Consider the following 15,877-nt stretch of genomic DNA (forward strand, 5'->3'; position numbering starts at 1 on the left):
TTTTTTTTTTTTCACCTGTACACTTACATTTTGTGTGTAATCGGATCTTCACCATAGAAAAATAGATTTTGCATCATCATCATCATCATCATCATCAGTTAAGTAGAGCAACTTTGTTCATCCGTGTATTGTTTGTGTTGTCATCATTTGTGTTGTTGTTGTTTTGTTTTGTTTCAAGAAAGCTGTATCCATTCCTCTAATGTCATGTTTCAGAAATAAGAATAAGACTGTTCGGCACACCCCATTTTATCTGGTTTTCTTTTTTTTGTGTTATGTGCCACTGCCAAGGCACCCTATAGAAACTGAGCCAGTGTTTTAACGAGGTCAAGGGGGGCGGGGGGGGGGGGGGGGAGACACTTTGTTAACATTGACGATCCTATAGTTGCTCAGAATTGGCTAAAGGTGGTCTGTTTCTCAAGAACTTCGAGGTAATCGGGCTCAGACTGCAGTTTCGCTTTTAGCTCCAAATATTCGTTCCTGTTGGGCTCCACATAAACAGTACTGGGCGCCGTGCCGTAGAGCACCGTTTCCCTTATCCGCTCCGGGTGCAAGAACTGACGTCTGACATCAAAGTTGGGGTTGTAAGTGTACGACACGGGCCCTGTGTACTTGTACTCTAGATTGGCCCCCGCCGGGATGGACGGAAGGGGCTGGTGTGGGGACTGCTTATCGGGGTCGAGGATGCCCCGGAAGAAATGGTCCGTGTCAACGACTGGGGAGGGGTTCTCGCGTGGCTCAATGGTACTAACGCTGTACGTGGGGCTCCTCATGGTGCCGCCGTCCCTCTCCTCGTCCGGGTTACTCCTATACGTAACCTTGAGCTCATGGAGATCCCGGTAATCCTCCACCGCGTTGCCCTCCCTCGACCTGTAAATGGGGTTTTTGCACATGTGACCCATGGGGTGCGGGATGTACTCGTAGACGTGGCCGACGGGGGCCTTGGCCTTGGGGCCCGAGCGGTTGCTGTACAGGCTGTACTGCAGGTTGAACGAGCTCACGTCCGAGTTGTTGGTGCTGGTGCGGTCGCTCTGCGACCTTTTGCGCTTCTTCATGACCACCACAAACAGGCCCGCGGCCACGAAGACGGACATGATGAAGACGAGCAGCAGACTCAGGATGAGGACGGATAGGGGGACGGTGCTGTTGGGGGTGTTGAAGCGTTGCGGGGCCTCCGTCGTCGTGGACCGCTCGTCCGCGGCCTCGTCCGTCGGGGCCACCGTCGACACGGCGACATCGGAATAATCCGGGCACAGCAAATCAGACTGGACGGAGCGCAGGTCCATGCCGGCGTGGCGCTTGGGGGTCTCGCACATGACCTCGTTGACCACGGTGCCGGCGCTGAGCTGCTCCAGCCATATCTTCATGCCCACCATGTCGCAGGAGCAATCCCACGGGTTCTCGAACAGATCTATCTGCACCAGCAGCTTCAGCTGGTCCAAGACGCCGCTCACCGGCATATTCTGAAAGTGGTTGCTGCGCAGGTTGAGTCGAGACAAGGGGAGGCTGGCGAAGACGCCCCCTGGTAAGGTCTTCAGGAGGTTATTGTTGAGGAAAAGCAGCTGCAGGTTGGGGAGGTAGCGGAAAGTGCCGGCGTCAACCTCTCTGATTTTGTTGTACTCTAAATAAAGATACTGCAGGTTCTGCAGTCCAAAAAACATCTCTCCCGTAAGCCTGTCCATGAGATTACCATTCAAATACAGCCTACGTAGGTTGGTTAAATCCCCAAAGGCTCGGTCATGTATGAGGGATATCCTGTTGTTCCCCAGGTGAAGCAAATCCAACCCGGTGGCATCGACTAAATCTGATCTCCGCACCACGGGGATGTAATTCCCAGTCAGATACATTTTTTTAGGGTTGTATGGCTTGGGTTTAAGGTCAGAAATACTCTCAATCTTTCTCTCTTGGCAGTTGACATTTAGCCCAAGGTCAGATATCTGCAGGTTGCATGTACAGGCAGTGGGGCAGTCCAAAGGCACAGGAGATTTGGTCTGAAAAGCAATGATGGGGCCATAGTTGTATGGATTGCCACCCGGTATTCGTGAGGTGGGCTTTGACCTTGTTTTATTAAACTGCCGTGTGCCCTTGGTGGGCCTAGAAGAAGACCTCAGCACCGCTGACGAGGTGGCAGAGGCCGTGACGGCCGCAGGTGTGGTCTGATAATATCCATTGGTGCTGAGAGGGGGCACGGGCCTCGCGGTGTCCTCCATGGGCCTCCGTGGGCAGAGCTCTTGCTTTGACACCTCGTCCAGATCTCTGCCGTGGAGCCGGAACGGTGTCTCGCACACTACCTCCCCCACCAGAGCGGTGTAGGATATACTCTCCAGCCAGGCCTTGAGCGAGATAAGCTCACAGGAACAATTCCACGGGTTCTCCTCCAGTTGTAATTCCACCACCTTGTCCATGTGCTCCAGGAGGCCAATGTACGGGAACATTTTTAGCCGGTTGCCCCTCACATCCAAGTGTGTGAGGGGCACGTTCCGGAAAATGTTCGGCGGCAGGGCAGCAAGAAGGTTGTCATTCAAAATCATCACCGTCAGTTGGTGGAGCTTGCCCAAGGCGTTGGGCTCGATGGCCGTGATGTAATTATAATCGATCTGAAGGTATTCCAAGCTCTCCAGCCCCACGAACGTGTCGTCCCTCAGAATGTCAATCTTGTTGTTGTTCAGGTGCAGCCTTTTTAATCCCTGGAGTCCGTTGAAGGCACCCGACTCGATCTCGGAGACGTCGTTGTTGCCCAGGTGCAGGATAGTCACCCCTGTGTAGTTGATGAAATCATTGACTGACAGTTTCTTCAAGAGGTTCCCTGTCAGCAGGAGATGATACATGGAGAAGTGCACGGGGCTGATCTCCGTCAGCCTGACAATGCCCCTGTTCTCACAGCTGACTGTCAGGACGCCTTCCTTCTCCTCGCACGTACACAGGCTCCGACAGATCTCCCCATAATTGTCATACATCTCGACCAGCCTCGGAGATGATGCAATCAGAAGGATTATTTTCAGGACCCAGATATGCATTTTTCGTGGGAGAGAGGGTGCCCCAGCTCACTCAAGTGTGGTGCCAGTGTGAGGTGTCATCTAAAGGAGGGAAAGAAGAAAAAAAAATAGGATGGGTTCTATTTAAAAAAACACAGGCCAATACAATATGAATTAGATATATATCTTTGATGCTGGCTACAGGCCTATTGACAATTTGATAGTTGATAATCACCTCATAACATAGTCAGCTGTTGAGATTTTTTTTAAGTGACAAGAAGACAGCAGACGTGTAAAACACACAGGCTATACAGATAATCATGCATATATATGCCGGCATCAATTTGGCCATTATCGTTGGAAGCAGCGGGCTTCACGGAGCACTCTGCCATAAATATGCACTTCGGTGTAATGATCATGTTGATTGTGGAAAATATCCGCGGTGGACAGCCACTGCGCATTTCTGACAGCTCGCCCGGATTCCAAAACCGTTTTCGCAAAAAGCGAATAATTTCCTATTGCCTGTAATAATACTAATTCGATCCTATAAAAAGCGCACTGTCAAACGATCGCATGCCACCGTGCCACGCAACAATGTAGGCAAAAAAGCCACCCCGTGCTGATAATCCAATTTAAAGCCCTCGCTTTTTTTCCGTTATCAAAGTAACATCACATCTCGAAGAGGCAACCAACTCTCTGCCCACAACCGACAAGATGATTTCTCACTCACCCCGCATACCCGACGACTTGAAAACAGTGGAGAAACTGTCGGATTCCCCCTCTCTCTTCACGCACGTCCAGCGGCATAAGAGCAGAGAATCAATATCGCCTATGTGTGGGTCTATGACTGACATATTATTCTTGGGAAATATTTCAGCCTGTCATGAACAAAACGACAGTGTTGAAAATACAAATAAATGAATACAATAAAGCAAGCGGTGCTCATCCTAAATCCGGCCTGCAACGGCGATTTGTAGTAGTCTCATCCTACAAGACGATAGTCACAGCCCTTCTCCTGCCCGCTGGCAAAAACAGAAATGAAGGGAGTTGATCAAAGACAAATGATCTCCTACCGGATGTCTGTTGGCAATTGCATTTTGATGGGGAATAAATAATTCTATAATCAAGTAGGCCTAGTCTTTATCGCATCCGGTAGGCTATAGAGCCGGCTAGGTCTCTCTCTCTCTCTTTCCCCCTCTCTCTCTCTCTCTCTCGCGCGCGCGCGTGTGTGCGCATTCACACTTAAGAACAAACACGCGGACACACGCACGCCCCCTCTCTTTCTGTCTGTCTCTCTCGCCCTCTCTTTCGCTCTCTCTCTCTCTCTCTCTCTCTCTCACACACACACACACACACACACACACACACACACACACACGCGCGCGCGCGCGCACACACACACACACACACACACACACACACACACACACACAGTATGTGCTGCGAAAAGGAAAATGGGGAAAAAGAGGGAGAGAGAGATCTATCACCCCGGAGAAAATGCGCTCCACAGTGATTCTAAAATATGGTGGCATGTTTCATTATGCTGATGCTTTCGCCTTTCGGTTGCATGACAGGGCTACTTTCCTTCTCTCCTTACATTTCCAGCTAATTCCTGTCATAAGCTTGTGAAAAATCCATCGATAACTTGAACGCCAGTAGCCTATATACTGGTGCGATTCGTTGTGCTGAAGCATTGTTTGGAACGAAATTAATTCAATAAATGTAAAAACAAATGCAGGCTATATAGCCTATATATATATATATATATATATATATATATATGAGCGAGAAATTGCCAGAACAGCTGTGGTCTGTGGACACCTTGCTCAACAGCATTTGAGATCCGGATCAACTTCGATGCTGAGATACAAGTGGAGCAACCGCGGACATTTCAGCACCACGGACAGTCCCCTACATTGCAAAGCACCCGCACAATCGCCTTTAGATGTCTAGATGTAAGTCCCTGCATGTGAGAACAGATTCATTGTGCTCTTACCGTGCTGGTGGTGAGTCTGGTAACCGCCAAATCATCCCGAAAATCCAGGGCTATGCCTCTTCTACCCCCGGAATCCTCCTTGAAAACATGGATTTGGTGATGGGTTTTTTTGTGGTGTTTTTTTTTTTTCTTTTTTTTTCTCGTTCGTCCCTCGTCGGCTGCAATACAAATAAATAAATAAAAAAGCGGATCCTTAAAGTCGAGTCTCTCCTGTATTTAGCTCCACATACCGAGCACTGAAGAGCGCATAACACTGTCTCATTCACGCCAATAACGTGACGACCAGCGCGGCATAAGCGGCTCCTGTATTCTTCTTCCTCCTCCGGAAATTAGCAGTCTCATCTCGGAATGTGGAAAACGTATAAAGCCCTTCCAAAAAGTTCACACATGAGAGAGAAACGGGGACAGGTCGAAAACGTGATTATCCCACATCATCACACAATAAGTCTCGGCGCACCAGGCATCTTCTTTTCAAGTGTGACTTTCATCCATATTATGCACCGATGAGACGAGCCGAGAGAAGCACCGGTCCCCTTCTTGCATGCAGCCTTCTGCCAGCTGGTACGGCTTGTACCATCAGTTTATGTATAGATCTAAACAACCCCGAGGTCTCTCTTCTTTTCAATCGCCGCCTGTTCAAATCGAACGAATATCTCGGGAGTATTTTATTTCACGTTTCTGCCTGGGGGCAAATGAATCCGATACCGACCGTCCCCCCAGTCGTGTTAATCGTTACAGGCTATAATCTTCAGCCTCGCTCTCCACCACCAACCAACGTTTTCAACTAGTGGAACTTGATCTTGGTCGGCGGCGCAAACCAGCAGCGCATTCCCCTCAGCAATAACGCACGCATTATGAAACAATTACCACACAGTAACGACACGCGAAATAACTCGTAGAAATGCATAAATCCCCATCTCAAGACTGTCACAGCCTGGAAAACGAAAAGCAATTTAATGCGGGCAAAGGGAGATATGATAATCTGAGGGAGGGGGTGTGTTGGGGTTGTGGTGGCGGCGGCGGTGGGGAGGGAGCTGGAAGGAGACCCATAGAGGGCAGCACAATGATGAAGAAAGCCTCGTCTATGTCCAGCTCCCATGCTTGCAGGGCCGGTTCTCAAAAGTTATGGGGGATATTTATTTTTAGACAATATGAAAATGACCACAAAATATCTGTCCTACCATTTATCATTTCTGATTGGGTGGGCTGCAGTATTTGTTTTGGAGAAATCTAGACCCCACCTGAACACTGTTTGCCACCAGTGCTGTTAACAGACAGGGGTCTGAAGGAAATTGCACTAGATTAAAGGAGAAGAGATAATAGATAATGCAGTTGTATGTGCTTTTCAGGGGGTTACAGGGATTTATTCCTGCCTAGTGCCCCAGTGGGCCTAGTGCCCTATAGTGGGGCACTATAGGCCCTGCATGCTTGCATTTCTGCCTGGGTTGCTGTCCATGTGCATTCTTAATATACTGAAGAACAACAAGTGGTTGATTTGTCAGTGTGTAATTATTCTGCTGTTAGTCCCATGTGTTTGACATTCAGAACCACATTCAGAATAAATCTCCATCCATGTATATTTTCCTGATTTTCCTCAGTATAGCCTACTCTGCCATTATACGATTCCAGTACGATTGTTTATTTTATTTTTCCTGGTAAAAGTGTTAAGGCGTTAAGGGACATTATAGGCTGACATTCACGCTGAATGTATCAGCCTGCTTCATTGCTCGGCCCACAAAGCCAATTCAAACTGATTTCACCTGAGAGGAATTATTCTTTAACCCCCAAACCTGTCAGGTAGGCTTAGCTGCTAAACATGCCTTATACCCAGCCCTATATTGTTTCTGAAAACATGGTGATTGGCCTGGGCAGGATTTCATTATGGAACCAATCCCTTGAGAAGGTACAGTATAGTGAAATCCCTGAAAACAAAGTTATGGAGGAAAATGTGACCGGCTGCTCAATGCGTGCGACACAAGTCTGCAATTCACAGAACTGAAATGAGCAAATTGTATTTTCTCTCAACTTATGCTATCTTTTGGGACTAGCCTAAAAAAAGAAAGCTATTAAGCAATAAGCACATCCCTACTGTCAATGGCATGGGTTTACAAATGGAATCTCTATTGAGAGAAATGTTGGGATTTGACTTAATCCATTTCCGGCTAAACAGTGTAGCCTGCTAATGCTGCTTTATTCCGGCACTAAGAACTCAGCATTTGACCAAAATAGTGGCTTATTTGCCCCTCGTTATAAGAGCAAATGAAGCCAAAGCGAGGGCTGCCCTATTGAACCCCCAGTCGTAGGAGGACAGTAAACTTTAGAAGCACTTAAGTAAAGCCCTAACAGAAAATCGAATTAAATCTGGCGTATGGTGGGGCCGGCATGTCCAAAGAGATTTCCCACTTAGTCAGCCGTATTGTGTGGTAATAAGTCACATGCATGCGCTCTCTAGCATACGCAGAACAACAATAAGAGGATGTGGCAACCCCAAAATTAGCCGTGGAGAGAGATGCATTAAATTATCTTTAAGTCTCCGGCATCCGTAATCGCATTAACGGTCCTGCTTCCTATATGCGGGGATGAAGGAGCACCCACAGGCATGCAGCGGGGTTACGTGTGGGGAGAAACGGCGATTTTTGTCTCTCTCTCTGTCTCTCTCTCTGTCTCTCTCACATCTGCTGATGTTAGAGTAATACCCTTGATAAGAAGCTGCGTGTTGATGTGGTGGTTTTGGGGTGAAGAGGTGTGCTGTATGTGTTTTGTCTGCATGATCTGTAGGCTGCGTCTGCAGAAATCGGCACTTGTGTGCATGCGTGCGTTCGTGCATGTAATAAACATGGTTATTATGTGTCTTTTGACCTGTACACGCACGGTATTTTTTTCCCTTCTTCCTCCATTATTCTTCTCAGGGGAAATATACAGAAGATCAAGACAGAGAACAGATACAAAATGAACAAATTGTTCAATGGTGGAAATGAGACGCTTGGGCGGCGCAGTGATAATGTCCCTGCCCACCAGCACCACCACAGAGGTTGTGGGTTCTAATCCACCGTGGTGTGCAACCAGCTTTGTCGAGCATCTATACGATTACAAACACAATTGGCCCGTGTCCAGGGGCAAGGGAAGCCGGGTGGAGGAGACTTGGGAGGGTGATATTAGTCACTGCGTGCAGTCCAACAGGCCAGGGTGGACCTGTCAACAGGGAGTGTTGGTCGGGAGGAGTAGGCTATAGCAGTGCAGGTTCTCAAACACTTTCATGTCAAGGGACCCCCAAATTAACACTCATTAGCCTGCAGACCCCCATTAGAAAATATACGCCAAGGACCCCCACGAGAGAAGACTTGTACGGCTCTTAGCAGTGATTCTCAGCCAGTTTAATTTCAAGGACCGCAGGTTTGACCTGAATTAGGCCCATTCAATGGCATTTCTATCTCTGGGTGTATATATATTGTAAAATCCAAGTCAATTTAACTCTGAGAGTGTACAAATGTAATGTAAATTAATTTGTACACTCTCTTGAGTTACAGACCCATCAGGGTCCATTTGGTTCCTAACTATCATTTAGCTGGGGACCCCCTGGAACTCCCTCAAGGACGCCCTGGGGGTCCCCAGACGCCACTTTGGGAACCACTGGAGTATAGGACGAAGGCTCTACGTATAGGATACAACAGCAGTGGCAACACAGAAATCTGTGTTGGGAGGAATCAATTGGCATAATGACATGTCTTTTTTTATAGTGTATAAACAATGGTGTAAATAATTCTACTCTAATCCAAGAAGAAACAAAACCGAAAACCGAAAATCAATAGTACACACACAACTCGACTCCTATAGCCTACTGTATAGCAGACTGTTTTTGTGCGCGTGCGTGTGTAAGCGTGCATGTGTGTGTGTTTGTGAAACATTTGCAAAGGTTAATAAGGTCACAACGTGGGTGTTGTACTGATAGGCCACATGCAAAGAACACAAAAGTGCCACGCCAAACAATTTAGTCATTAAATAAGAACATCTGCACGCAAGAGTGAGCTTAGCATGTATTGCATGATTTGATTTTTCTTTCTTTCTTTTTTCCTGATAAACCTCATCATCATTACCATAATACAAGTAAACAAATGCAGCGCATGTACCATGCTGAGGTCAGATAAATACAATCCACTCGTTTAGTGTTTAATCGGGTATACCAGTGGTTTTCAACCCTTTTCATAATCACCATTTATGATTTATGAATGGATCACCATTTGATTGGATTTTGCTTCTCAGACCCAACATTATGTGGTTGTCGTTGGATAATATTTTGTCCACGATGCCATGCTGTATTGTGTCTTAGGAGAGACAACAGGCAAACGTTGATCAAAATAACAATAATTCTATACACTATCTAATTGTGTATTGGAAATACACAGACAGACAAGTCTGTCTGTCTGTGGTTTGCCATTCTGGTTATAACCACCGGCCTCTGTGGTAGGAAAAAAAAAAGCAGGAAGGGGAAATAAGGAATCTGCATCTCACAAGGGACACACAATGTTGTTATTCACTCATTTGGAGAAAAAAAAAAGGACGTATTAAATCAAATCTAAAGATACGCTGCATGCCTCTGTACTTTTCCCAAGAGGCTGCTGATGAATATGTGTCTATAGAGGGGCTTATGATAATGTACATGCTACTGTATATTCCCACATCATATGGTAATGGTGACTGTTCACACATGGTGCAGCGAGGGGGTGGGGTGGGGGGGGGGGGCTTGCTGGCTTCGTCATGACGGGTGTCTTGCAGCGGAAAATAGTCAATCTACAAGCTCACTTCACGTCACAATGTGGCGCCTCGTGAGCTTGGACATTGGCTTTTTCCGGCGCAAGATACCGCCGTGCAGCGAGGCATGAATCAGGTTTAACACATCCTGTGACCTGTAAAGCATAAATATGTCCCTCAACCAGGAGATGATTTTACTTTGCTTGACAGGGCATCCTGCACTATGGCATTACTCCAAGTCTCAGGGGATGCGATGTACTGTGGAATTTAAGCTGGAGTCAGAGCCATATGCACATGGATGCTGTCTGTCTGTGGGTCCTAATGCGTTGCATAACTATAGCTTATGTACAGTAGCAATGCTACCGGTCTCTGTGCATGGATGTTTTGGCATTGCAAAATGTATCAGTCCTTCGCACTTCACCGTCTGCTGACAGTCAGCCACGGCAGAGAGGGAACATTGTGGCAGGCTAAATATTGTAGGAACATTTAGATAGTAGGTACAAACAATACGAGGTTCAAGGGGGATGAAGTACCGTTACGCACATTTGTAAATCTGAGGGAGAGGGGGAGAGAGAGAGAGAGAGAGGCTGAAATGTTGGCCAGACTTCGCAAGAGGATATGTTGTAGCCATATACTACATAATAAGGTAGACCCGGCCGAGACCAGCTTTGGAAGCAGATAGTGTATCTGCTGGACACAAACAAAATGCTTTGCAGTACTATAGAGTTAAATAGTAAACAAAGAACACAGAGGACATCGTCTAGATTGTGAAGCACATAACGAAGCTGTGCCATAGATGTGTTTATTATCATAAGCACATATTGCACAAACCTCATCATCTCGTTTTGGCACGTGCATGCCGGAGGCCATCTGCTGCTGCCCTACCTTGCTTGGCCGGCTTTCCACAGGAGGGTTAACAATTATTTTTGTTTCGGGGACCCAGGACAAATACAAAAAAAAATTACGGCGCAAGGGTGCCAAAGCGCCGGTTTTGACGCGACCGACAACCCAGTCGGTCGCGTCATAATGATAATAATCTCCGTTGTCAATGTGGAAAAAGAAATAAGAGAAAATGTTGCTTTTGGAGAAAGTGGGACGCTCTGAATGACTCAACCCGTGACTAGCCCATTCTGGTGCCACCAGTGGAATCCAAGCTAATGAGACCACCCAGGACTACCCAAGCCTTCTGCTGTCAGCGATAGTGACACTCAACCAGCAGTCATGCCACCAAACCGATAAAATCTCCACATAATGTATGCAGACTTCCCGTGCACCCTGCGTGCCGGGAACTAACAAGCTTTGCAAATATGAGCTAATTAAACATTTTGAAGCTACATCCCGGGAATCATTTTAACGACTAGAACTTGATTTGAATCTATACCTGTATGGTCGAGCGTGTCCATTGAGAAATTTAGAGTCTGGTGAAATGGTTCCTAAACGTTAACTCAAAACCAAAAAGAGAACTTATATGCTTACCCCGGGAGCCAAACTAGTGAAAATAGCAGATCTACAAGCTCGCAAAGCGCCACATTGTGAGCTTGTAGATCTGCTATTTTCACTACTACTAACCCTTTTATTTATAAAGACCTTTAGAGTTGAAAATGAGTACATTACTTGAGTAAATGTACTTGGCTACTTCACACCACTGACTGTTTGAGTTCTGATGTCTGATCAAACGCATGCGAGCATAAAGCCGGCGCATTCAGCAGTTGTGGCGACGTGCGGCACCGTCGCCGCCTCACGCACCAACCAACGGGCGCACGGTTGTTCTGCAGACGCCGATGATTGATGGCCCAGGCGAGACGAGGGGTTTGCGCGGTGAGGCCTCGTGCTTTTTGTTTTCCGCTCTCCTGGCCCCTCCAGACCCGGCAGGCGAGGTAATTTAAAAACGTCGAATCGGTAACATGCAAACGTACCGAGTGAGAGGGCTTAAATGAACAGAGCTGCTGACGAGGCGATAAGTGCACGCCGCGCCATATGTAGGACGAGCAAAATGGGATTGACTTATCTGGTCCCCGGTGCAGAGGGGCCGGACCAGTGAACCGCAACCAAGTTCAATACGTAGGCTGCATAGTCATGTGTCTGTGTGTTGTGTGTGCGTGTGTGCGTACATGCGTGATGTGTGTAAAGGTCAAGGTTATGAATATGAGCCAGCGCAGCAAAGTTTAACTTGGTTTCAATTTAAACGCAATCAAGCATGTAAATGATCAATCCATCAGTCACTGAACTGAACTAGAATAGGAGCCTGGAATAGGTCCATCAAAGATGCCTTCGCGTTCCCGTTGTTAAATTGCTCTGTGACTCATTCAGGGTTTAAACATATGTTAATTATCCTATAGTGCTGCATAATACAATACAATAGCTGTAAGTGGCCTACCTGGAAAATATGCTGAATTATAAAACAAACAGCGGCATTATCTAAGCCTCCACTCTGCCACTCTGACTGTATAAACACAACTGCTGTCTGAAAATGTGCTAGTTATGTATTCCACCGGTAAGGCCATTGACTGATAGACAATAAACAAGGGCAAACAACAACACCTAATTGACCATTAGAGTGATGAGCTGTGGCAGGAAAACAAAACAAACCAACATCTCTGATATGGTTTGAAGTGCAGCAAGGCGAACATGCACCCTTTTATGCAGTAAAAACACACTCATTGGATGATCGAGCCTGCATTGAACTCATAATACTGTATGTATATTGTATAGTATGTATGTATGTATGTATGTATGTATGTATGTATTCCAACCTGTATATAGATTTAGTGTGTTTGAGAAACGTATTGTTTGTTGTCACTGTTGTCATTGTGGATGAATGCAGGGGACCCGAATGGAAACAAGACCACAAGGTCTTTCTTCGGTGTTGTCCTTTTGGACCAATGCTGTACTGTTTGCATCTTATCTAAGCATATCTAGCATGTCTAATACAATTATCAATCAAAATGTATGTATGTATGTATGTATGTATGTATTGTATGTATGTACTGTACGTATGTACAGCATGTATATACATTCTGATAGCGATCTGGATAAGGCTACACATCACCTTTCATCCCTGTTGTATATACCTCCCAGATAAGCAGAAATCTGATTTGTATTTACATTCCTGTTTTTCTTAGGTTAAACAATATATTGATTGAAAACATATTTGTCACTCCTTAATCTGCATGGGGGTATTACTGTCAGAAGTTAAACTGGGAAACGCACCCTTACACACCCATTGCTATCAGCTACAGGCAGCTATATGTTTATTTTGACGATAATCCAGCAATTGCAAGCGTCTGTCTTGCTGCAAAATGCAGGGGATTAAGAGAGAATCCCCTACGTCTGATGGGAGTCTTGGGCAGTGGTGTAGAAGAGGTTAACTCTGTCCTTGGCACTGGCATGAAAAACACGAGAGTAAACTATTAAAGGGTGAAGCCGCATCACAAGTGGGGACAATTTATTTTGTATTTGCGTGCGTGCGAGCGTGCGTGCATGCATTTTGCACTCACATTGGAGAGGGGTGGGTTTCACACAAATTATTTGTCTTCTCTTCTTCATGTCAGGTAGACTGACTGACTGACTGACTTTATATGGCTTCATTGAAGTGTACGATTCAACGTGTCATGTTTACATTGTTTATGATTGTTTTAAAATAATCTAGTATGAAAAAAGCAAAGAAAAAAAATCATAATATTGAATCCCAACAATCGTTGAATCGTTAAAATTGCAATACAATTAAGAATCACAATATAAATCGAATCGGTACCCATATAGGTACCGAGATGTCATTGAAGATGCTTACTTGCAAAACCCTAGCACACACCCGTGAAAGGAAACGAATGCTTTGTAAGGGTTCTTTGCTTATGATGATGACTGAAAGAGACACGAGAGAGGATTACGTGGTGAAACACACATGCAAACGCGCACAATGCCTGCCCAGTGCCCATGCTGCCGTCAATATTTTAGAACTGCTGAGCCCATGACTTTTGTTTTCTAAGCCACATAAATAAACTATGTCAAATACCACTGCTGTGTCGGGGGTTTCCTAATTCGGTGAAGTACCGGTATGTACAACATTACGCTGCACGTGATATTAAACAGATAAAGTCTGTACCTTTGTTTTGCTGTGCGTTAATTGTTCCATTTCAAATTAAGATCACCACTGGATTTCAATCTCTCAGAGAAGGAGCAAGGGAGGGAGGGGTGAGGCCTATCAAGCCAATTAGCAGAGCAATAATGGATTTCCAAGTCACTGGAGGAACCGTTTGCCCTCTAGTCAAGATAATTACAGTATATTCAAAAACTCAGAATGAGAATATCAGCGTGTATGAATCAATTCGCAGACCAATTTCGCCTTTTCTTCCTTGCAATACTGATTAACCCATTAAAACCCGAGGCCAATGAGTGCTAACAGTTTTCTGAAAAACTTATGTTGTTTACAATTTAGTGCTCAAATTTTGTCACGTCAAGGACGACCAAAATGAACGGATTTGGCCCGTTGACCCCATCTCAAAAATAGTTTTAGGACCCACAGAAGCAAGAAGATTTTTGTTAAAAGAAGTACTTCCTTTGTCCTGTCCTTTTTTTATTCATTAATTTACTTTTTATGTCAGGGTCAAAGCATTTTGCCTTTGTTTCTGGAATATCTGTACAAGAATTATGGGGAAAATGTAAATACCAATAAATATTACAAGTTGAAAACAATTCAAATAAGTTCCCGGGATGTCGTTTTATCGCAAGGAAAGAGAACAACTGAAAGACCACAGAACTTGGATTGCTGTTCCTAAAGCTCCACATGTTCATTTCCCAGCAATTAGCAGCGGTTCCATGTTCCCACTTCTCTTAACCCATTCTGACCTGAGATCAGATTCATACGAGGTTTCCACTGGACACACACTGGTCTGATGAACCCATTCTGACCTGAGATCAGATTCTAAAAATTTCAATCGTTCTTCGATTTTTCAAAAATAGCAGACCTACAAGCTCGTAGCGCGCCACTCGGTGGCGCGCTATGAGCTTGTAGATCTGCTGTTTTTCAATAGCTAAGGCATAACATGATGCCAACACCAAAATGGGTGCCCGGTCAGAATGGGTTAAGTAACAGCTGGGCACCTTGGACAAAAAGCAACCATGTTTCGGCTGGAACCACAGACTGCTCTGGGTGCCAAAAACCAATTTAAACTGCCTTTGTTCATTAAGAAGAGTGGTTTTCTACCAACCAAATGTGGCATGTCCTTAATCATTCTAGCTCTACTGTAGGTTGGGTGCTGATTACTTCATGCACCTTTCCACTGACTTCCAGTTAGCAACTCAGCATGCACAAACCCAAAGCCAGTGTGGGGGTTCGGAAATAATAGCAATTTACTCTAAAAAGTATTAAAGTTTTAAAGTTATTAAAAAAAAGAAAAAGAAAATTTGCTGGGAAGCCTTCTTAAACTATATTCAACTTTATGCTGAAAAATACTTCTTGTTTAGTTGTATTCAAAGAGGACATGGTTGAACCACTGTAAACCCAATTGTTCCACACTTCAAAAACTAAAAGACAAATGGGAAATTACATTCTCAGCATGTCCTATTAGCCAAAAAATTGCAAACATTTCCTCATCGGCCCCAGTCAACAAAGTATAATCTCTAATTTCTAATAAAACTTGTTTTGCCCTCCCCCTGGCCCTCCACACACATGTAAAGTGTCTTTGAGTATTTAGGAAAGTGCTATATAAATTCCAGATAGTATTAAGTAGGCAGATATAGACAGACAGACAGACAGACAGACAGACAGACAGACAGACAGACAGACAGATAGATAGATAGATAGATAGTAGATAGATAGATAGATAAACATACAAAAAAATAGATATTTAAGTGATTTAAACGAAGTGCTTTATACTGTATGCTCCAGTCTAGCATTTGTTCTCCAGTGGTTCTTCAATAATTGTATGCAGACTGACTGCATTTGGCAGTGATAACGCCTTTTGTGCTGGACTTAAAGTGCTTTACTATGTATGAATCACTTGCATGCATTCACACATCGCCGGTGAAGGCACCCATGCAAGGTGCCAACCCTGCTTGTCGGGAGTATTTAGGGGGTCAGTGTATTACTCAAGAACACTTTGATGTGACTGCGGATCGAACCAGGACGTTAGTGGTTGCTATACAGCTACCCTGAGCCACC

General features: G+C 45.2%; 1 protein-coding gene across 1 annotated transcript; it reads right to left on the minus strand.

Moving 5' to 3' along the window:
* Positions 1–386: 386 nt before the first annotated feature.
* Positions 387–3,049, minus strand: slitrk5 (SLIT and NTRK like family member 5; the record flags this gene model as incomplete). The annotated part of the gene is made up of 1 exon (XM_080758052.1): positions 387–3,049. Exon 1 carries the CDS (start codon positions 3,012–3,014, stop codon positions 387–389), a length of 2,628 nt encoding a protein of 875 aa, XP_080614178.1. The 5' UTR covers positions 3,015–3,049.
* Positions 3,050–15,877: the final 12,828 nt, after the last annotated feature.

The sequence above is a fragment of the Protomyctophum bolini genome, assembly GCF_963924005.1.
Source record: "Protomyctophum bolini genome assembly, chromosome: 24".
Lineage (NCBI taxonomy): Eukaryota > Metazoa > Chordata > Actinopteri > Myctophiformes > Myctophidae > Protomyctophum > Protomyctophum bolini.